Source organism: Misgurnus anguillicaudatus, chromosome 25 (assembly GCF_027580225.2).
Source record: "Misgurnus anguillicaudatus chromosome 25, ASM2758022v2, whole genome shotgun sequence".
In the NCBI taxonomy this organism is placed as follows: Eukaryota; Metazoa; Chordata; class Actinopteri; order Cypriniformes; family Cobitidae; genus Misgurnus; species Misgurnus anguillicaudatus.
This window is the reverse complement of record NC_073361.2, coordinates 14,326,905-14,351,255: the sequence shown is the minus strand read 5'-3', so window position 1 is coordinate 14,351,255 and position 24,351 is coordinate 14,326,905. Positions and strand designations below refer to the sequence as shown.

The 24,351-nt window shown below is 36.7% G+C and overlaps 1 protein-coding gene across 2 annotated transcripts in view; it reads right to left on the bottom strand.

Moving 5' to 3' along the window:
• The window catches only part of myripb (myosin VIIA and Rab interacting protein b), a 146,199-nt gene that overhangs the window by 6,698 nt on the left and 115,150 nt on the right, over window positions 1-24,351 (bottom strand). The window contains exons 4-12 of one of the 2 annotated variants that reach the window (XM_073863748.1): window positions 23,077-23,213; window positions 15,643-15,720; window positions 14,976-15,073; window positions 14,500-14,580; window positions 13,868-14,053; window positions 11,219-11,408; window positions 10,063-10,709; window positions 6,315-7,202; window positions 1,225-1,287 (exon numbers count right to left, since the gene is read on the bottom strand). In XM_073863748.1, the coding sequence (XP_073719849.1) occupies window positions 1,225-1,287; window positions 6,315-7,202; window positions 10,063-10,709; window positions 11,219-11,408; window positions 13,868-14,053; window positions 14,500-14,580; window positions 14,976-15,073; window positions 15,643-15,720; window positions 23,077-23,213 (2,368 nt within the window). The remainder of the gene's footprint in view (window positions 1-1,224; window positions 1,288-6,314; window positions 7,203-10,062; window positions 10,710-11,218; window positions 11,409-13,867; window positions 14,054-14,499; window positions 14,581-14,975; window positions 15,074-15,642; window positions 15,721-23,076; window positions 23,214-24,351) is intronic. The other variant, XM_073863749.1, reaches the window with a different exon arrangement.

Sequence of the window (24,351 nt, the reverse complement as noted above, 5' to 3'; positions counted from 1 at the left end):
TGTAACAAGCATGAGAGTTCATCTAGAATACAAATAAGGCATCAATATTAGATGTACATCAATCTGTCTATGTTTGTGCTCGTGAGACAGTAAGGATACATGAAAAAGGGTGAAATGACTTTTCAAGATGAGAAAGTGAGAATGAAAGAACCAGGAAAAAAGAGCGGACCTGCGGGATTCAGTAATGAATACTTGAGAAATCAATTAATGGTTGGTTTATGCTTTGATCAGGGAAATAATTGATCCAAACGCAGTCCTAAGAGAATAAGAGCCACAAACTATAAAAGGGACACTGTGTGCAAGAGAAATATACGTGTATAATTAAATTCAACACCTCAGTGATACCAATAATATTACACAGATACACATAAACAAACACATCACCAGAACCACACAATATTGTAAAACATTACTCATAATAATATTAATCTTTAAATAACATCTTAACTGCTGTAAATACACGCCCTTAAGATCACACCGCAATGTATATTTGACATATAGGCTGTGATTCATTTGCCGTTACTTTATTTTAAAGTAAATATGTGCACAAACCTCATATAATATGGCATCATATTGATAGCACAGAATCTCATTGGTTATCGCGTGTCTTGTGAGTAAATGTCATATGCGTGTTTCGGCAAAAGATAGCACGAACCAATGAGATTTAACATTATAGACATGCTGCCACATTTGAATGTAACATGCTGATTATTATGTTTACATTTATATGTGACGTATCCATTGCTAAATAAGCTCAAAATAATAATCTTCTTCTCTCACATATGTATCATTTCACCTCAGAAGACATACTGTACTGTATGTACCACTGGAGACATTTGGATGACTTTAATGATGGATGGATATAGTTTATGGTGCCTCGCTTTTGTTGAGCCCCAAATTACTTTTAAAACTTTGAATGTGAATGAATTTGTGTTTCTGTAGTGTCTCAAGACGATAGTGAGGCAGACTGAGAGAAAGTGTTTGTGCCTGATCCAGATCACACACACTCTCTAAAAATGCTGGGTTATTTTTCAACCAAGTGTTGGGTCAAAAAGGGACAAATCCTACCCTCTGGGTTGTATTTTAAATTGTGCTGGGTTATTTTAACCCATAATGCCGGGGTGATTGAACCCAATGGCTGGATTTGTCCTTTTTTGACCCAACGTTGCATTATAAATAATCCGGCATGTTTTAGAGTGCACTTCTGCTCGTGATGTATCTCACCTGCTGTACGAAAGATGAGACTAACAGAAGCTTCTGCTGTAGGGCATGATCACTGAGCCCCTCCTGAACCAGAATGAAGTGGTGGAGAGAGAGAGAGAGAGAGAGAGAGAGAGAGAGAGAGAGAGAGAGAGAGAGAGAGAGAGAGAGAGAGAGAGAGAAAGGAATCATGGGGTACAACATGAGAAAAAGACAGACAAGTGGAAAGGTAAATATAGATATGTTGAAGTGTAGATGAACGACAGCAGACAAGACAAACATTAAATGAGATTAAAGGGCACCTATTGTCTGATTCACGTTTTTATATTTCCTTTGGTGTGTATGTGTGTATAAGTTCATGTTAACGATATGCAAAGGGTACAAACCCCAAAGTAAACTATGACGCGAGCTATCATTTTCAATGTAAATCACTTTTCTTGGATAACAACAAACACACGGATTGTAGGCAATAGTTTACTTCCTAGGATTGGTGATGTAGACAAGACCGACATTATCATAATTCCTCACGCTTCGGACTCACAGCCTGTAAGTTAACTCCTGTTAGCAACCGAATCTTTCAAACATGGTAGGGAGTTCCACATTTCCGGCTGACGTCAGAGGTATTCAGGCCAATCACAACATACAGATTAGCTGGCCAATCATGGACACAGAGCTTTTCAGATCAATGAACTTTGTTCCAATCAGTCCATTTTCAGGAAGAGAGTGAAATCTGGAGCTACAAAAATGTACGGTATGTGGAAAATAATGTGGGTTTTAACCCACGCAAATACATTGTATTATACCAAATACACAAAATATTTTTAGCAATGAAATAGGTGCTCTTTAATGAACCAATAAATGAAAACTCTGTCATTGACATACACTATCATTTTAAAAGCAGACAGTATTTGACCCTGAACCACAAAAACCAGTCAAAACGGCCGATTTTTGGAAATTGAGATTTATACATCATGAATAAGTTTTGAAAATCTTGAATCTACATAAAGTCCTTAGCAAGATACATATTACTAATGTATATATATATATATATATATATACATCGATATATTGATATATATATACAGTATATGTAGGCAAATATATTTAAATGATCTTTACTTAATATCCTAATGATTTCTGGCATTAAAAATCAATAATTTTGATCCATACAGTGTATTGTTGGCTATAGTGACAAATAGACCTGTGCTACTTAAAACGCATGTTATTATTTTGTCTTTACAAAGTATTTTTCTATACATTGACTTTCTGTAAATGTACACATTAAAAAAACATTGTTTTTATAGTTGATATAAATTTACTGAAAAGTTTAGTCTGCATAAAAAATGTGACTTTGTTGGTTCGATACACAAACCTTGACATATGTGACTAATATCAAGGTTATATTATGTTGTTTAGTATAAGCAGTTATGTAAAGACTTGTTAAATGTTTACTTTTCTCATGTCAGAATTTGAAAGACAACAGTAAAAAATGACAGAATTTTCATTTTTGGTCAAATGTTTCCCTAAACATATTCTGGACAGAAACCAGGCTGTAAACGACAAGACAGGACCAGATGCAATGGCCAAAGATAATGAAAACTCATAGAGGATAGGAGTGTTGCCATGTGGAGATTGCCTATAGTCAGATGTTCTCACGACATCTACAGAGGTTTCATATTCAGTTCTGTATGCTTGTTCATGCATCATTCATACAACACACTTTTCAACTTGCAAAAGGGATTTTGTCAGACATGCTTTTTAATTTGTGCATTTGATCATGAGATCCTCAGTTAGATGACTTATGATGGGGGTTAGAGAGATAGCAGATACTGTACATGCATCTTAGTGATGTCTGAGGGAGCTCAGCTGTATAATACTTCATTAACACAAGCACTTTTAAGGTAAATATACTTTGTTGTTTTAACCCTCAACCAGAAACAGTGTTGGTCCACTAAGTTGTCTTGTGTAAATCATATCAAGTTTAATCTATTTTTTTTTATTAAACTACATAAAGGAAACCAGGGTTCATTCCAAACCTTATTGAGTCGCCTTACTGTATACAGTGTTTTTGACAGAAGATAAGTTCATAGAATACTCTTAGAAAGGATGTGTTAATGTTTTACACATCTTTGTGCATTAAGCTTTTAACACATGTGTAATTTTAACACATTGGGCTCTATCTTACACCCGGCGCAATGCAGCGCAATGCGCGACGCAAGTGTCTTTCGCTCGCTAGTTTCCACCCTAATTTTCACATTTAGCGCCGCGTTGTTTAAATGGCAAATGCATTTGCGCCCCCTTTTGCGCACATGGGCGTTCTGGTCTGAAAACGAGGTGTGTTCAGGTGCATTGTTGGCGCGTTGCTATTTTGAGGCAACTAAAATAGACTACGCCATTGACCAACAAAAACCTGGTCTAAAGTCTAAAGTCAATGGCGCAATATGTTTTATGTTATTTAAAGAGCGCATTAGTAATATGCGCCTATAAACGGGAGGACAACGCGGGTTTGCTTATCACAAAGTACATGAATGCCCAGCAGCACAAAAATGCTTTTAAATATGAAAGATTAAAGGATTGAATGAAAAAGATTATTATTGAGTCTCTTGGACATAAATGAGACGTTATAAGGCGCAAAGAGCTGCTTCACCTGCAGCCTGGTAAGTAAATAAATGCTTTGCTTTAAACAAATGCATCTGTTTTTAAATGTTTTTTTTAATGCTGCCTCGCGGATGTATTGTATATGATGACTCTGTACCTGCGGATATGGTGAGATGAGAAACATTTTTAAATAATGCTTAAAAAAACTCTTTGCTAAAGAAAAACGCTGTCCAAAGTGCTGAAACGTGCGGAGAGCCGTTTGTAAATTCTTTATCTCCTGTTTGTTACAAATAAAGTATTTTTAGAGTACAAACCTTATCTTACATACTTGTAAATTATTTTTTAAAGATATTGGATAGGCATACATTTAAAGCAATTACAAGCCTGCTTTTTACTTCCATGACTAAAAGAAAACGGGTTTTAAAGGTTTTAATAAAAAAATAACAATTTCAATACAAGTGAAAAACAACACAATTATTTAACATTAATCTTAAACTGGGGATCTTCTTCCTCTGCTTAGTTTTTCAGTTTACAAAGTCCGTCATCTAAATAGGGATTAGTCATAGAGCCAGCGCAACTTGCTTTTAAAGGGGATGAGAGCTGTGACTGTCATTGGTTTACTGCACGTTACGCCCAAAATACTCCCATTACAATAGGACCAACCCTTTTCGACCATGCGCTCGGCGCACAAACCATTTTTCCCGTCGTTAAATTAGCAAAAGTGGATTTGGACATGCCCATTAAGACGTTGCGCTGTGCGCTTTAGACAATGCGCTTAGATTGTTAAAATAGGGCCCATTATGTGTCAGTTTGTGTTAAAATATAACACAAGTTGTGTTAAAAGTTACACAAAATGTGTTGTTTCAATAATAACACAGAGATGGATGGATTCTGGGACAACACATTTAGTGTATTGTCCCAGAATCAACACTAATGTGTTGTTTTTAACACATTTGTTCGAAGAGTGTAACATATTTTTGTACCATGGTATTTTAAAAAATATGGGTGAAAAACTTTTAATTTAAAGGAACAGTATGTAAGAAATTGATATCAATTAATCATAAAAAAAAATTATTCATTGAATTTAATCAATTTTTTAAGGTAAGTGGTTGCAATCAATTTATTTAAGCTACATTTAAACAAAAAAGATTAGTAAAGTAACATAAAATATAAAACTTTTGTTTAAATGTAGCTTAAATAAATTGATTGCAACCACTTACCTTAAAACTTTTTATTAAATTCAATGAATAATTTTTTTCAGTGTATGTCACTAGACATTAAGAATTAATTTTCATTTCAAATTATATTTTCAGTTTTGACCACAATCCTACATAATGTTCCTTTAATAGAATTGCTTTCTATCAATGTTTTGCAGTAATGGATTATATAGATTAAAATTGCCATTTTTCTTCATTCGTTTCTCAATTCCAAGAACACAAAGTTCAGACTTGCGTCCTTCTTAGTTCGGACTTGCAAGTTCAGACTCGGAAGAACAAACTCCCGAGGATGGAAGTATGCAAGTCTGGTTATTTTGCAAAAAGAACAGCTGAGTACTTGAGGTTGTCATATATGTATAACTATATAAAAAGCAAAAAAACTCAGCTTTTTTAAAATTATGTGGTGAAGGCAACACGTAAAATCCAGTAAAACGCAGTGATTTACTATAGTGTTAAGATTATATAGAAAATATATTTGATGATTTAGGTTATGAAACAACTTTAACATCCATAGACTGTAAAAAAAGGAACATCGCTTCCTTCCATTGTAATGAATTGAACGTCACGTTGGAGCGAGGGGATACACAGAAGTCTTAATCACCCTTGAGTTGTTGCAAACCTGTAAAAATGTGCGAAGCGGAGTGCATTTTTAAATAATTCAAAGGACTGGAGTCAATTATTTTGCTTATACCACAGTTACAAACATTGCTCTGGTAGTTATTTGAAGACACACTGTAAAAAATTTGCTGTCATTTTGCAGCTGGTTGCCAGTAACTTACTGTAGAAGATAAAGTCTAAAAATGTTTCATGTTCATTTAACTTTGAACAAAATGTTGCCAGTAAATAACATAAATGTAAAATCTACGGTAAGTTACTGGCAGCTAGTTGCCAGTAATACTGTAATTTCTACAGAATTTTTTTACAGTGCATCTGACAGCTTAGGTGTGCATTTTACAGGAAAATAATCAACACCCGTTGGACATTTCTCAAACAATCACAATAAAGCATTCAACAGCCCTGTGGTATAAAGGTTTGTAACAAACAGAGAGTGAGTAAATTATGACAGAATTTTTATTTTTGGGTGAACTATCCCTTTAACATGTACATGATACATTATATATATTGGTTTGTATAATTATGAACATATGCGCAAAATAAGATTTTAACGAGGTACACATTTGGTTTGATACAGCAATTGCATTGAATGTGCCTATAATTCATACAAACACTGGGTAGTTTGCAGCTCAATAAGTTTGAAACATATCTTTAACGTTTAGCGCAACAAAGTATCAGTCTTACCTCTGATGGAGCCATTGGCTCCTCCAGACCACAGGGGGCACTGTCTGGAGATGTGGCTGTCGATCGTGTTGCATTTGTCTCAAGTGGTTCTTGTCTTTCTAACCCTGTTTCATGTTTGCTTCTCGGTGGTGATGTTCTCTTCAGCTTCTCCTCATCGGATCTATCTGTTTCATTGTCTTCCTCCAAACTCCTGGTCCGCTCCATTCTGCTCACTTCCTCTGTCACACGAGCCACTTCCTGTTTCTCTTTTTCTTTTACTTCCACGTCAGGTTCACTGTCCGTGTGTAAGATTTTCTTTTGTCTTTCAAACTTTGCTTGCCTCTCTTGATCTCTTTTCAGCTGAATCTCCATTTCTCTTTGTCTTTCTCTATCTCTCCCAAGCACACTTTGTATTTGATTATGTCGCTCTCTCTTCATCTCTCTCTCTTTATTTATCTGTCTTTCTTGCTGCCATTCATTTATTTCTCTATCAATCATCTTGTCTCGTTTATTCTCACGCCTCTCCCTTTTAATAATTTCACTTTCTTTTCCCCTAACACTTTCCCGGACACTGTCATAATCAGATGACATCACATCCATCTCGCTGGCCTGGCCAACCAGGTCACAGAGTTTGGATCTCAATTCTTGTTCCAGGGTTTCGTTGACAGAAAAGGCCCTCACGACGGGGTCCTGAATGCCAAACCCTTGTTTGCTGAGCATTGGTGGGCTGGCAGCACTGGAGTTATGAGCCACTGTGTTCTGATAGTCAGGTTCAGGGGTCATGGCATCAGACGTCAAAAGCTCAGGAGGGGTCACAGTGTCTGGAGTGTGATAACCGAGAGGGCCTGGACTCTCCTGGCTCTGCTGTCGGCGCATCATCATGGCGTTGAGAAGAAGAGCGCTGTTCTCCTAAGACGAGATGAGTAAAGGGAGAGAGATTTATGAACAGTTCTTTCAAATATAAACATACCTCCTTAGATGTATATGGCTTTATTTCTACAGGTGAACACAAACAAATCATTTTATATTAAAAAGCTGTCATGTTATCATCTTATATGGGGCTCAACATAGAGAAGCACCAAAAAGCACATCCATCCATCTTTAAAATAAAATTTCTTAAGCGAAACAATAAACTTGTAAGCTTATTTAGTGATTCATACATCACATATATGAGGATTCTTGTGATAAAATAAGACATACAGTTTGACAGACACGCAAGAACCAGTGACATTCAAAGGAGACATTTCACAAGACTTCACAAAATATTTGCCGTCCCCATGTGAACTTTTAGTATGTGAACTTTTAGCTTAAAATACCATATAGGTCATTTATTATAACATGTTAAATTTGCCACTTTGTAGGTGTGAGCAAAATGTGCCATTTTGGGTGTGTAATTTTAAATGCACTAATTCTGCCTTCATGTCCTATGGAAAAGATGATATTTTCCATTTGCGAACTGGTATTTACCAGTTTGTTGTGTTCAAGTGCTTTTGTTCTCATACTGTAGGAAAATACATTCATGTGAGTAAATTGCCTGATCGCTCATTACTAAAAGGCTCCTATTGACTGATAGCTAGCATCTGCTAGCTGGTAGGTAACACCAAACCATAACGTTTTTTTTTTAAAACTGACACTGACTTGTTAACGCATTATATTACAATTGTCAATGACACAACATTGTATAGGCTACAAAAACTATGCGCAAGTAGCAAAAAACAATTATCATTCACGACTCTTCTGTTGCTCTCTGCCATTTTGAAAAGGTCAAAGGTTATCTCATCTCAGCAACTCGTGCATTAAAATATTCTACGAGTTACCCAGTGGAAAATACCACATGAGGAGGTGTTCATGTACATTATCCACATCGGCTTTTGGTATTTACCACAATTACCATAGCACGTGAAGGCAGCAAAAATGCCAGTGCCGTGGTTGGATAGTGCAGATTAAGGGGTGGTATGGTATTATCCCCTTCTGACATCACAAGGGGAGCCAAATTTCAATTACCTATTTTTTCACATGCTTGCAGAGAATGGTTTACCAAAATTAAGTTACTGAGTTGTTATTTTTCACTTTTTCTAGGTTGATAGAAGCAATGGGGACCCAATTATAGCACTTAAACATGGAAAAAGTCAGATTTTCATGATATGTCCCCTTTGAAAAGTTATCAGTGTGCCGCCATATTTAATTTTTTCTGATTTACTGCACTGATCTCCATGTATATGTGGTGTTGGACTACAAAACTAGTCATAAATTGAAAATTTGAAATTATAAAGCTGAATAAATAAGCTTTCAATTAAGGTATGGTTTGTTAGGATAGGGCAGTGCTTCTCCAATAGTGGGGCGGGACCCCCAGGGGGGGCTTGAAGGCGGCGACACCAGTGGGGGGGCGCGCGAGACCCCGGGGGAAAATACTTTTTCAGGAAGTGATTTTTTTTTTTTGCACCGTCACTTAAAGACATTACACCCCAATCACGCTGATAAGCCTCTTTAGTTTTTTATTATTATTTATTGATTTTATTTAATTTAATTTTTCAGTAGCAAATTAATTTTATAAATATTATACTTTAAATAAGGATTGATTTTTTTTATTTCAGGCAAACTAATGCATTTTTAAGTCTTTTCTGTTACAGACTAAAAAACAATGTTAATAAAGTTATTCTTTGTTGTAAGTTGATCGATATTTATTTTTTTGTGTTTTCTTTAATGTTAATAAGGATACAATGTTTTGCAGATGTGCAAATACTTTTGCAGATGCTATTTACAGTCATGGCGGAGAGTTGGGGGGGCGCGAAATGTTTACTTCTTCCTAGGGGGGGCGTGACAGAAAATAATTGAGAAGCACTGGGATAGGGCAATATTTGGACGAGATTTAAAAAATCTGGAATCTGAGGGTGCAAAAAAATTGAAAATTGCCTTTAAAGTTGTTCAAATAAAGTCTTAAGCAACACATATTACCAATGATTTTTTTTATATATTTAAAGTAGGACATTTACAAAATATTTACATATCATCTTTACTTAATATCCTATGGATTTTTTGCATAAAAATAGTATTATTGGCAATGGCTACAAATATACCAATGCTACTTATGACTGGTTATGTGGTCCAGGGTCACACATATGACATATTGATCACTAAATATGCTTAAAAATAATTAATTATCTCACAAATCTATTGTGTTATATACATTAGCCAACATTAATAATGGATTTCCTTTTTGGAGCTTTGTTGAGCTATCATATAAGATGATATCAAATGCAGTCATTTTAATATAAAATTGAAGAAAAAGAAATCATATACATCTGATAGGGCACTTTTTTAACATCTTTGGCATCACAGAGACACAGCTTTCACAGGCTTGTCCTGCGCTGCCACCTAGTGGTGTCAAATGTAATTCATATTATATTTTACCGAATTACATAATTTTCTTATCTTTTTTAAAATAAATAAATAAATAATCTGCACACAAGGTTGATTTTTTTACCCACTCCAATGTGATTTTAAGCAAATTTGTGCTATTATTTTTGATAGCATCAACAAATGCAATATTGGATAATAATTTACATTACATTTACGCATTTGGCAGATGCTTTTACCCAAAGTGACTTACAGTGCGTTACTAGGTATACATTTTTATCAGTATTTGAAACCATGACCTTTAGCGCAGCTAATGCAATGCTCTACCACTGAGCTATACAGGAACACAGGACTATAATAATAATAATATCAGAGTCGAAATTGTTCATCGAGATGCTATTGTTTTTCTCACCGCTGTAGCGGCGCTGTACAGTGCATTATGTGCCCGGCTCGGCTCTGATGTCTCGCGCTTGCTTCTGCGTCGCCTCCTTGATCTTTTCACCTGCTCGCTCCGGTCCTCCCCATCACTACTGTCCCCGCCCAAACGGGGGTTAAAGTTCACATCCAGGACCTCAGGTCTCAGATGAGGTGGGGCAGCAGTGCTCATGGGATGTCTGAAAGGAGGACACAAGTGTGGATCAGGTGGAACTTTTTTCCTCTGGGGCGTAACGTGGGCGGGTCTACGGGCTCGAGTCGACGGGCCGGTTGACATTTCCGAGTCCGAGTTGAGGGTCTCCGTGTTGGTGTATTGACCCGAGGAGGGTGACGTCACAGGTGGGTGTTGTGTGTATGTCCATTCAGGGTCGTGTTGAGAGTCGGTGTAATAGGTTTCGTCAGAAAGACGCCGGCGAAACTGTAAGAGGGCCGCCCCCCATCCTCCCTGGTCCTCGGGGTCCGAATCGGAGCCCATTTCGTCGTATGCGGACACGACGCCCGATTCTTTCTCTAGTATGCTGAAGACGAGGCTTTTGCGCTTGGTCAGCAGACTGGGCCGGGAATGCTGGGAGCTCTGCAGGGCGATCCAGTTACCATCAGGTGACTGGAGGACTGAGGATGCACCTATACATAGCCACAAACATACAGACCAATAAATATATTTTAATTTAGTTCAATCCATTTTAATTTAGTTTAAAGCTGCATTCTGTAGCTTTTGCCTCTATATCGCTATGTATGCCAATACATATATTACATGGATTGTCGAATTTATCCTTAAATTAAAAGCTTGAATCATGAAAAAATAAGTAGACATTGATTTATATTTTTAACAAACAAGTTACAGATTGCATATACAACTTTATATGTAAGGTATTTACCGTATATGTTATATGATCATATCCAAACATGCTTGTTTGAGCATCTACACTACTAGCCCAACATACTGTAGCAACATTGGTTCAAGCATTATTATATAAGTGGGACAATCTGTTTGTCTGACCAATAGCAAAGCAGGACTTGAGCATCATTATTGTGCATAATAATACGCACTTCACCGTTTATATGAAGTATGAAGATTTGTTAGGTGCACTACTAGACTAAACTCATCTAATGATGTGTGCGTGTGATCTTACTCGAGTTGTCCAAGCGGTCAACACTCTTCCAACCTGGGAGTGATGATGCTCTGGACTCTCTTCTGAGTGATGTGTAGTTCTGGATGTCTTTATCTACCTCTGAACTCTCAGGGCCCACCGGGGCCATACCCACCTCAGGGCCCTTCTCTGGAGAATCGTCACTTGTTATAGAAAATGCTGATCTTGACCTCTAGACACACACACACACACACACACACACACACACACACACACACAAATATGACAAGAATACATCTGTCATTGTCTAGTCATACCAAGCTCTATATTGTATTTGATCATTATTAAGTGGGTGGGGGGCTTTAAAGTGAAAAAGGTTGAGAACCATTGTACTGATATTCAGTGGTGGCTCATCTGAGGGGTGCAAATTCAAAATATATGTTTTCTGAGTGTCATGTGTACTTTTGTTTTCAAAATATGTGTTTGTTGCGTCATGTGAACCATGTGCATCACGTGTTTTGTCAAAATAAGTGCCTGCAGCACACGCGTCAGAACCGTTTATGATAAAAGAGACGCTCACGTTCACAAAATGCACGCAAGACACTCCCTTAACAGTAAACTCTGATTACGCATGAGTTTATGCGAGTATCTGGCAAACGCGAGCGTCTCTTTTATCATAAACCCTTTAGACGGATCTGCAGCAGGCACTTATTTTGACAAGACATGTGATGCACATAGGACCACTCGACGCACCGAACACATATTTTGAAATTACAAACCACACACATGATGGACTACATACATGTTGTGACGAACTTTGCATCAAGCGCCCTCAAAAAAAGAAGTCACCGGCCGCCACTGCTAATATTAATACTCAGTAGAAGTTAATCGCAGGTAATCACATAAAAAGCTGTTGTATAATCTTTTTAGACTTGAGAGCAACACCCCTCTAACACGCATACTGTATAAACGCATTCACATGCATGACTGTAGTATTTTTTTAATAACTAAAGGGATACCCCAGCCAAATATAAAAATGACCCCATGATTTACTCACCCTCAAGCAATCCGAGATACATATGTCCATCATCTTTCAGACGAACACATTTAAAGTTATTTTTACTAAATGTCCTTGCTTTTCCAAGCTTATAATGATAGAAAACAAGGATTAGGAAATAACTTCTGACTTTAAATCCTAAAAAACTGACACAATTCACAAGAGAGTTTTACACGTTTTACGTTGAACAGTGACTCGCGTGAGTCCAAGATGGTGTTGTTACAGGAAGCTAGTTTATAAATTTTAAAATATGGATATTTTCACATTGATAAACCGCAGAAGAGCTTTATCAAGCCAATGGAGCTGTGTGGATTACTTCTTTGAAGGATGAATGCATTTTTTGTGATCTCAGATAGCTTGAAGGTGAGTAAATCACGGGGTAATTTTTATATATTTGGTATCACTTTATTTAGTATACGTATAGTATATTTATATAACTTTATATTATACTAATAAGATCAGCACAAAACAATGTCACATGTAATTGTTTAATTGACAAATACAGTTTATATGATAAACATTACACAATCCATGTAAGCATTACATTATTTTGTTTATTTTGCTATTACTAACACTTTAGTCAAATATCTGTGCGTGAACAGTTTACTATTTTTTGCATAGTTACCTAACAAGAATAGATGAGAGAAAATCAGAAATATTTTTTGCTATTTAAAATTAATTTCTTACTATGTTCAGATACACAAAGTGAAATTTGAAGTGGTGTTTGGCATCTGTTAAAATAAGAATGGAATACGTAAGGAATAATTGACGACGGGCCATTGAATTATAAGAAAATAATGCACACCAAGGTGGAAATGCGGCACGACACGAAGCGGAGTGCATTATTTTCAAATAATTCAAAGGGCCGGAGTCAATTATTCCACTTATACCACGGTTACCACAAACATTGCTCTGGTGCCTATTTTTAAGACATTTGAAAAGTTAGGTGTGCGGTTTAAAGAAAAATAATCAACACCCATAGAACATTTCTCAGCCAATCAGAATGCAGCATTCAACAGACCCGTGGTATAAACAGTCTGAAAAGATTTGTAACAAGCGCAATATACACTAGGAATATGAGCAGGTTGCATTAAATAAGTTCCACCACTAGAGAGCGCTAAAGGCTCATATTCTATCTTATTACAGATTGATTCACTGTGAATGCAAGTTAAAAAGTTGAAACTATAGCAATACAACACACACACTCACACATATACTCTTTCACAAAAATATTATTTTGCTTCAGAAAACATATATTGACGCAATATAGTCATTTGATTACTTTAATTATGCTTTATGGAGCTTCCCATAAAAGAAAAACACATAACTGCATTTGAATACAGTATAATATTATTTATGTTTAACTGAAAAAAATTAGGTCATTAACATTTGGGAGGGTATGAGGGTAAGTAAATTATAAGAGAATTTGTATATTTTGCTGATGAACTATTACTTCAAAGTATTAATTTAAAATTCATAAACACATGCAATATTTTCATTTACCAGTTCAGATACTGTGAGATGAGTGCTTAAACATGTAAAATACATTAAATGTTTTTATCTACAGCTTTTAGGTATTTGCCTATATGTTTGTGTGTGTGTTTGTGTGTATATGTATGTGTGTACACTCTTACCCACAGGGAATAGGTGCTTGTGGTGTTTGCCTGTGCTACAGCGCCGTGCTGGGAGGTACTGTGTGAATGCTGAGTTGCGTGTGCGTCTTGTGTTGAGGCGGGGGACGGCAACTCATTACTGTGAATCTGAGGCCATATAAACTCATACTCGGCCTGAATCTCAGACCTTTTACCCCTTTGAATGATCTACAGAGAGAGATTGAGAAAAAACGTTTAAATGAAGAATTAACAGATGATGGTGTTAGCTATAAAATATAACATTCTGCATCACAGTTAAATATGTTGTATTATGAACACCAAATTAGCCCAGATGGATTTCATAAGTGTACATTATGCTTTTTAGTATTTGCACTACAAGGCAAGTAGTTTGTGGGAACACTCTTTAAACCTTTCAGTTGTAAAAGTCCTGAAAAATACAATCCAATTTTGGGAATCATTCATGGACCATAAGTGGCTTGCGAGCCGCAGTTTAAGAACTACTGGTTTAATGTGATGAATTTAGCTAGATGTGGTTTACCATCTTAATACTGTCTATAATGTATCCAAAAGTAGGTAGCAAAGCATACTATTTTAGTGCATGCAAATGTAATTGTAAGAAAAATATATTTCTCTCTTTACAGAACGACTCTCACTTTTTGTACAATTGTTGTGGCGAGTTCCTCTACGAGCTCTTCTCTATGGTCACGTAAATATCGAGCCTCATTCTGTTTCTCCTGCCATTTTAGAGAAAGAGAGAGAGTTATAGATGAATGGGCAATAAACGTACATTCACAGTTTATATTTTTGCATGTGCCAGACACAATATAAAGTGCATAACAGTGCTTGATTCAAGGTACTTTTATTTTATCAGTGCAGATAAAATGTGTTCTCCCATGGGTTTGAACCTAAGACCTTTGGCTACTATTGAGCTTGTGTAACACTATGGCCAAAACATAATAATCAATAGCCAACAATGAGAAGTGTGTGAGTCAACAATATCTAAAAACTAAAAAACAAAGTGATATTTTGTTGGCAAGCATCTGGAGGAAAACAGATGGATGTATCATGCAGTAATATTTGGGTGAGAAATAAATAGGTGTTTAAATGGATATAAAGAGGCGTTTCTAACCAGACTGTCTCTGTAGCTCTCTGCTTTTGCGATGGCTTCCTCTATAGCCTCTTCTGCTACACGCAGGGCGACGGTGAGCGTCTCTGCCATGCTGTGCCCTATAAATTATACACATGCACACAATTACAATTTATTGGCTTAAAAAGTCTGTGAAGCTATATGCAGTCTTTGTGTGTTTACATTACTTGATTTCATGCACATTTTTACATATTGAACAGAAGCAATTTTATAACTTTGAAACTTAATAAAATAGCATTTACATAGACATCTGAAAGGTACAGGAGCAAACTGGTACTATGGTGATTCTGATCCATTTGGATACAAACATTCATCAGAACAAATACATGTATACAGGTTTGTAACAACACGAGAGTAAGTAAATTATGACAGTATTTTCATTTTTGGGTAAACAATCCCTTTAAGAAAATGATTCCTTTATGCAAAACATATATATATATGTATGTATACACAGTTTTTCTAGTTCAACAACAGTTTATCCAGAGTAAACATCCAGAATCTAATCTTATCTTTTCATATGGATTAAGTGTAGGTAATTGAACCTTAATGTGGCTTTAAGAGCCCGGATACAGCATGTTTACAGTTTTGAAATGTTACACGTGTACATTGAGCAGAGTATATTGATTTTTATGTTACCTTAACTCCTTACCTTCATGTTTATAGAGAGTTGAGTCACTGCCATCACAAACACTGCCATTATCATTACTACCTTCATGAGCGCTCACCTCTAACCAAACGAGAGATAGAGAGAGAGAGAAAGAGAAAAATATATTTCTGTATTTAAAACATTTAGGGGCAGTTTCCCGGACAGGGATTAGACTAGTCCTAGACTTAAACACTTTTAAGAGCTCTCTAAACTGAAAACAACTTGCACTGACATATCTTAAAATACATCAGGGCTCTTAGTTTTACCTCAACATGCACACATGTAATGTTTTTAGTAAGGCATGTTTGTTAAAACTAGTTATATTTCCTAATTATACTAAGGCCTAGTCCTGGATTAAGGTAATCCTGGTCCGGGAAACCGCCCCTAAGGGTTCAAAAAATGAAGAATTAATAGAGAATGTTCAGACATATATGTCAGAGAATCACACTGTGGATCTGTGTGGGGATAAGATCCCTTTAAAATCCACTAAGTAAACACTAAGTCTCTACACTAACAAATCTAGAATTAATGTTTTACCCCCTAAAAAATACTTAAGAAAGACAAGCAGATGATATTTGATGCATGTGGACTTGAACACATGTATGCCTGGAGTTGATGTTATAATAGTTCAAATAAATATTAAGGAAATGGAGTCATTTTCCCACACACCAGTTAGACTTTAAGGGACCTATAATACACTCGGCGCAATGCGTGACGCAAATGTCTTTTGCTAGTTACAACCCGGCGCAATTATAATTTTCACGTTTAGCGCCACGTTGTTTCAATCGCAAATGCATTTGTGCCCATTTTTGCGCCTATAAGCGTTCTGGCGTATTTAGGCGCATTGTTGGCGCGTTGCTATTTTGAGGCAACTAAAATAGACTACGCCATTGACCAACCAAAACCTGGTTTACAGTCTAAACTCAATGGTGCAATATTGTTTTTGTTATTTAAAGAGCGCATTAGTAATATGCGGCATAAACGGGGCGACACGCGCGTTTGCTTATCACGCACATGTAGGCGTAGTAGCACACAAACATGTATAAAAATGAAAAATGTAAGAATTAAAATGTAAAGGATTATTATTGAGTCTCTTGGACATAAATGAGGACAGATTACAAAACGTAAGAAGATGTAAAGGATTGCTTCACTTACCTGTTAGTAGGGTGGCCATTCGTGCCAGTTCCGCCGGACACGTCCAGAACATGTTTTCGTTCGTTGCTCGACCGCATATACATCATCGAGGTTCTCACATTTCAGTTAAAATACATTAGAAAATTAAGATTTATTTATTTTAAGACATACAATCATTGTAGTTTCATTCTTACCTTAAAATTTCTAATAACGGTTGCTTTTTTGAAATTAAACCCGAAATATTAAACCTTGATGACGTATGCGGTCGACCAACGCGACTTCCGGAGAATGAACCCGAAAATATGTTCGGGACGTGTCTGGCGGAACTGGCACGAATGGCCACCTTACCTGTAAGTAAATAAATGTTTTGCTTTAAACAAATGCAAATATTGCATCTATTCTTTAATGCTACCCCATGGATTTATTGTATATGATGACTTTGTGTCATGATTCTGCCATCTTGTCCTTTTTTTAATCTAGTCTTGTGGCAGGATCATAACAGACCCATGTTTTGTGTGGGATCACGTGGTCTCAGCATTGGTTTTTTCTAGCCCACGTGTTCCCTATGTCCTGTCACTTTTACCCCGCTCCCTTGTCATCCTCATCTTTATTGTTTAACCCATGTCACCTGTTGTCCTCATTAGTTCTCCACTACTTAAGGTCCTTGTGTTTGTTACTCTGTGCTTGTTCATTGTGTATTCCATGTCTGTGAGTATACTGTCAAGTCTGGTCTGGTCTGGTCTGGTCTGGTCTGGTCTGGTCTGGTCTAGTCAAGTCATTGTATTCAGTGTTTAGTCCAGTTTATTACTAAACACTTTATTACAAGTAAAGTATTTTTAGAGTACAAACCTTTTCTTGCATATTTATTTAGAATTACACGAAAACCAATACTTTGTAACTATCCTTTAGAATCTTTTTTAAAAATGATTATACAAAGAACAAAACAACACTATTGAAACATCTGTCAGAATCCTGCCAGATCCTTGTTTGTATTTAGATCTAGTCAGCATGTCAGGGTTCTGACAGTATGTTTCATGTGGGAGATGCGTGGTTTTTGTATTGATTTATTCTGACCACGCATTTCCCGTGTCTCGTCACTTTTTCCCCGATCCCTTACTTGTAATTATTTCCAGGTGTATGTCATTTACTTTCTCCCTATTTAAGAGTCCTTGTGTGTGTTATCCAGTACGGGTTTGTCTGTTGTTGTTCTTTGTTCTTCATGCCAGCCAGTAGCTGTGTCCCAATTCAGGGGCTGCGACCTTCTAAGGACGTATTTTAAGACCGATTGCGTCACAGCAGCGCGACTTCAGGCTGGTAAGGCCGTCCCAATTCGAAGGATGCTTAGAATGAAACCTCAAAATGCGTCCTCATTTCTCCGCGCTGTTAAGGATAGAACGAATGGATCCTTAACAGCCGAGGATATCCCAAGATTCATTGCGCGCCTGCAATGGCGGCCGGATATTCTAAAATAAACAATTTAAACCTTCATTAAATAAAAGTGTGTATTTATCAAAAAAAGTTTGTCACTGTTTTAGTATTATAAGTTATGTTTTGTGTTAATATTATTATTTTTATGATGCATATATTTCTAAGGTTGATTAATTAAATTGAATATACTGTTGAATAGTTTAATCTACATCAACATGTCATATTTTATAAACTAAATTAATATTTTTCTGATTTCATATATATTTTAATAAGTCAGAAACGTTTCCGCTATGTCCTGCTAACAGGCGCAGCAGGTGACGCCAATTATGGGTCATCCGAAGGTTAGACCGTCTCATTTCAGTTCTCTTCGCGGATTTCTGAGGCTGCCACCTTGAAAGACCGAGTGCTCATATTTAAGGTCGCATGCTTATAAGGTCGCAGCCCCTGAATTGGGACACAGCTAGTGTCTTCAGTTTGTTCCAGTTCCAGTTCCAGTTCAAGTTAAGTGTAGTGTAGTGTGTTTTGGTCAAAGTTTAGTGTTTTGTTTACATGTTATGTTTAGTGTAGTTCTGAGTTTTAGTGTTTGATCTGTTCGTTTGCCCCCTCGTGGGTTTTTGTTTTCTGTTTTTGTTTTCTGTTATCAATAAATTATTATCATTTTCCCTATCCATGTCTGCGTTTGGGTTCATCCTCTAGTCGAATTCCTGACAACATCTAAATATAAATAAAAACCGCAGAACTCAACCCCAAAGTGCTATCCAATGGTAGAAGCAGATAATATAGCAGTTTTTTAGCAGTAAGTTTTTTTCAAAACTTTGTCCTTAACCTGTCAGCTTATTTTGAAAGTCAAAACTTTCACAGTTTTTGGGCTAAGAATACACGATAGGAAACACACTGTTGAGTCGTGGACTTTCAGAAACTTCAAATATAATCAATTTAGGATCAGGCACTAATCACACCAGTACTGAATGCTACTAAATTTCATCAGTGGACTCATTTGAAAACATCATGAATCATGGTGATTATATAAATCCAGAGAGACATGCACACATTCCTAAAATAAACAAATCCTGGTGCAGGATCGAAACTAACAAGCAAATCCAAATGTATTACAAAACTGCACACACTGTAAAAATGCACTTGGTTTGCAAGTCAATTCAAACTACTATTAGAAGTTTTGACCTGTGATAAGTTGACATGACTCATAAAAACAAGTTGAAATTCTTTAGCTTAATTTGTTAGGTTAAAGTAACAAAGTTTGTTGGTTTGACAGAAATGCTGCATTTGTTTTACAGTGCCCACCTAAGAAGCAAAAATATTTTATTCATAAGAGAGAATGGCCTAATAAGACTGTGACCCTTAAGGTGCACAAAAATACTGATTTGCACAAAACGTGACTACACAAACTTATCCTGACCAGCTGGGGATCAAAGCTGAAATGTTAACAAAGGGCAGAGAGAGAGAGACCATAGGAAATGTTGTTGCATCCCCTTGACCTTTCCACTTTCTCAGCTGACCTCGAGGGAGCGCTAGCTCGATATTACCATGACAACAGCATAGAGATAGAGACCACCACTGTCTCTTATCTCTACCGGCCCATGCACAGCCAATGAAATGCAGGCACAGGCGAACCACAGGTATCTACATATGAAACATATCACCACCAGACAGAACGTGGCCCTTCAGAGAGAATATTACAACTTTAAATAAATTATTTTATATACAGAACTATCATCAGTGAAAACTGACATGTAAGCAGTCTTACCACAAATGAAACTGAAGTATTCTTAAGTTTGTGTTTACATCCTTTGTGTTTACTAACAATGTATAGGATGCATTTCCTTGCACAGTGGTTCTTCTTAAAGGAATAGTCTACTCATTTTCAATATTAAAATATGTTATTACCTTAACTAAGAATTGTTGATACATCCCTCTATCATCTGTGTGCATGCACGTAAGCGCTGGAGCGCGCTGCGACACTTCGATAGCATTTAGCTTAGCCCCATTCATTCAATGGTACCATTCAGAGATAAAGTTAGAAGTGACCAAACACATCAACGTTTTTCCTATTTAAGACGAGTAGTTATACGAGCAAGTTTGGTGGTACAAAATAAAACGTAGCGCTTTTCTAAGCGGATTTAAAAGAGGAACTATATTTTATGGCGTAATAGCACTTTTGGGAGTACTTCGACTCGCTTGAAAAGTCCGCTCCCCTTCTCACTCTCATAATGGGAGAGGGAGGGTGTTCCTGCGCCGAGTCGAAGTACTCCCAAAAGTGCTATTACGCCATAAAATATAGTTCCTCTTTTAAATCCGCTTAGAAAAGCGCTACGTTTTATTTTGTACCACCAAACTTGCTCGTATAACTACTCGTCTTAAATAGGAAAAACGTTGATGTGTTTGGTCACTTCTAACTTTATCTCTGATTGGTAGCATTGAATGAATGGGGCTAAGCTAAATGCTATCGAAGCGTCGCAGCGCGCTCCAGCGCTTACGTGCACGCACACAGATGATAGAGGGATGTATCAACAATTCTTAGTTAAGGTAATAACATATTTTAATATTGAAAATGAGTAGACTATTCCTTTAAATATGGCTTGATGCAAGGGCAAAGGTTTGGTTTGAATATTAGTCAATTGTGCATACTGTAAGTTTTTATTAATCAGTGAATAAACATTGGAGGGGCTATACAGTAATTGGTAGTTTTGATTATTGGGGGATGAGCCTCCTTGAACTACACCCCTGCTTTGGCAGATGTCTAGCTATGGGCTTTATATCATGAACACTTTCACCCATTCAGCATCACAGCCTGTGAAATTGTATTAACTCACAATCTTCATTGCATTTAAAGTCAGTCTGGCTCACAGCTTAGGGACTATAAATCACACAGCACACTTAAATAGTTTCAATTTAGAAATGTCGAAAATTCAAATGAGGTAATTTGGAGATTGAAAATTCATATCAATATCCACGCGCGCACGCACGCACACACACACTGACTGAAATAGTCCAACATACACAGATACAAAGACTGAGCACCAAGTACCACAACAATATTCAAAAAAATAACGTTGTGTTTGCAATATTTTATGCAAAATGAAATTTTGGGTTGTAAATGTCAATGTGATGTATGCTTTAATCAAATCTCTCAAATACATCACTATAATGGTTTCCTGCTACCAGCGTTGCCCTCGATCGCTGTGATCTGTCTCTGTGTCTCTCTCTCTCTTTCTCTCTTTCTGAGCGCAGTAAAAGTGTTGTGTTATGGAGTCACAGTCTATTTAACAGCTGAAGCCCTGACCCACTGTGTGCTCAGTTCAATGTCTCCTTATTTAATCTGATCTCTGTCCCTTTACAAGGACGTGGAGAAACAGAAAAGCAGGTCTGGACACAAACACACACACTTACAGGTTAATTCATTGACCTACAGTATACAAGCAGCAACTGTATATAAATAAAAAATACGTCGCCTTAACAGATTTACTTGTATAAGGATGTCAGGCCTGTATGAGGTGAAGCGCACGCCTGCACAAACACACCCACCAACAGTCATACAGTAAGCAAAAAGGCCAAGCTGTAAATTAAATTATAAAGCTGCAAGCTTTTTTTTAAGGCAAACAGCAAAAATCTGCATGTATAGGATGAGATTAGATTTCAAGAGGATTTTTTGTTGTTTTACATCCAATGCATACATTTTATAAATGCAACATAATAAACAGTGTGCAGTGTTTGCAAGAGCTGTGCACGTTCACTTACTCCTTCCTCATGCTATATAGTGAACATTTACAATAGCAGAGAGCTAAGAAGTGAACAAGTGCCAAATGCATGAATGCATAAAATGGCATTGTTGCTTACAGTATGTATCTATACACTAACAGTAGTCAGAAGAAGCGATTTCAGTGTGGACAGACAGTTTTAAGGATTGGTGTGAATAAAGCAAATGTCCCAGATCGCTCAAGGATGGATGTGTACTCATTTATGTTACATATGCTGGGCTGGTACGGTAGCTGAGTGATTCATGCGGTATAATCCCTTTTCTTTTTCATTTCAGACTAAAGCCTAGGATCAAGTAATCCTGTTTGCTCTGATAGAAAGAGAGCGAGATAGAGAGAGATGTAAGGTGTGTGTGGGTGCTGCCTAATGGTAAGACGATTATCAGATTTTATACTACGTTACGCATATTTAGTTTCAACGGCAAGCTTCAATGCTATCATCATATGCACAGCTAACAATACTATTGCATAAGCCGAATAAAACTGCTAAAATTACTAATATTAACATTGCAGCATGTCTACTATCATTAGTATCAATATAACCATGTTGCTATAGTCGTGGTTAGTGGTCGTCACATTTCAGGCTTAGACTGATGCTTATTATACATTACTTGGAAAATAATCTGCAAGTTTATTGCACTGTTGGTTTTTCGCTTTTGTGTTTTATTAAAGGCGAGGTGCATGATTTTTGAAAAACACTTTGGAAACGGGAGTCGGGCTGAGTACCAAAACTCACTTGTAGCCAATCAGCAGTAAGGGGCGTGTTTACTAACCAACATCGTTGCCTGGGTTGTGTGTGTGTGTGGTGCAGGTCTACCAAAAGAAGGTCCAGATTCTATTGGGGTAGGGGCATGTTTGTTTAGGTTTTTTAAATATCAACATTGGCTTTCAGAGATCATGCACCCCGCCTTTAAGCTGGTTATCATTTTCGCTTAATACATTTCTTCTACAGATGAAAAGCAGACATTAAGGTATAAACGAAATAAACACGAAAGCAAAGACATGTTTAACTGACACTGCTGCAGGGATACTACAGTATAACTTACAGTATCATAATGATATACAAATTGCATTTTGTCATATTCATTTGTATTCACAGTACCTGTTAACTCAGATAATGCTCCTCTTTCAATAATGTGTTTCCTGTAGAGAGTCTTGAGGACTTTGGCGCTGCCAAATCTCTTAAACCGACTCTTAACATTATTGTAGTACCATTCCAAAGACTGCGTCCTCAGGAGCCTACACACACAAACACAGACACAAAGAAAGTGGGTGGACGGTAAATTAAACACATACTACAATTATAGATATAAATATACACAGTGACACAGTAATTGGAAATGAAAGTTTGCCGAGCCGTACAATAGCTATGGGTGTACTCTAATTATAACAACAATATAACACTTCATATCATTATTAATAGTGATGATCTCCATGTCAACTGATTGACCTTAAAAACCCATTTTCACAACAATGAGATCCTATATACAAGCAACATTCATTTTTAAGGGTGTATGTTTGTGTGCATGTGAGATTATGTGCATATGCTGTAGGTTAAATTGAGCAATGACCAAATCCTCATATAGTGAGTGTGATGTGTAGTCACTGCTATACAGGAGACATATCATTAAAATGTGACTTTTTCCATGTTTAAGTGCTATAATTGGGTCCCCAGTGCTTCTATCAACCTAGAAAATGTGGAAAATAAACAACCTAGTAACTTAGTTTTGGTTTGGTAAACCATTCTCTGCAAGCATGTGCAAAAATAAGTCATTGAAATTTGTCTCCCCTTGTGATGTCAGAAGGGGATAATAACGCCCCTTAATATGCACTATGCAACCACGGCACTGTCATTTAGTGCAGAGATCAGCTCATTTGCATTTCAAAGCACACACCCAAAACGGCAAATTTTTGCTCACATCCACAAAGTGTCAATGTTAACATGTTATAATAAATTATCTGTGGGGTATTTTGAGCTAAAACTTCACATGCATACTCTGGGGACACCAAAGATTTATTTGACATCTTAAAAAAGTCTTGTGAAATGTCCCCTTTAATACAAATGAAGCAACTGCCTAATGTCATTACCATCAGACTACTGCTTTGAAATTGTGCTGTCATTGCCAACACAGATTGTGTGACCGCTAGGCGTAAAAATGCTTTATAATAATTGTTTATTCATTGCTCAGAGACAATTATTTTGTTGCCATTGCTTCATTACAATAGTCATGAATCTCTTTTAATGAACATGCCAATGCTCTTTTCTAACATATAATACTAATAATAAAAAACATACTGATCTATTACAATTTAAACTTGCAAGCTGCTTTATCACTAGTTGCTTTTGATAGCTAGAGTTGAAATGTTTTTACGACAT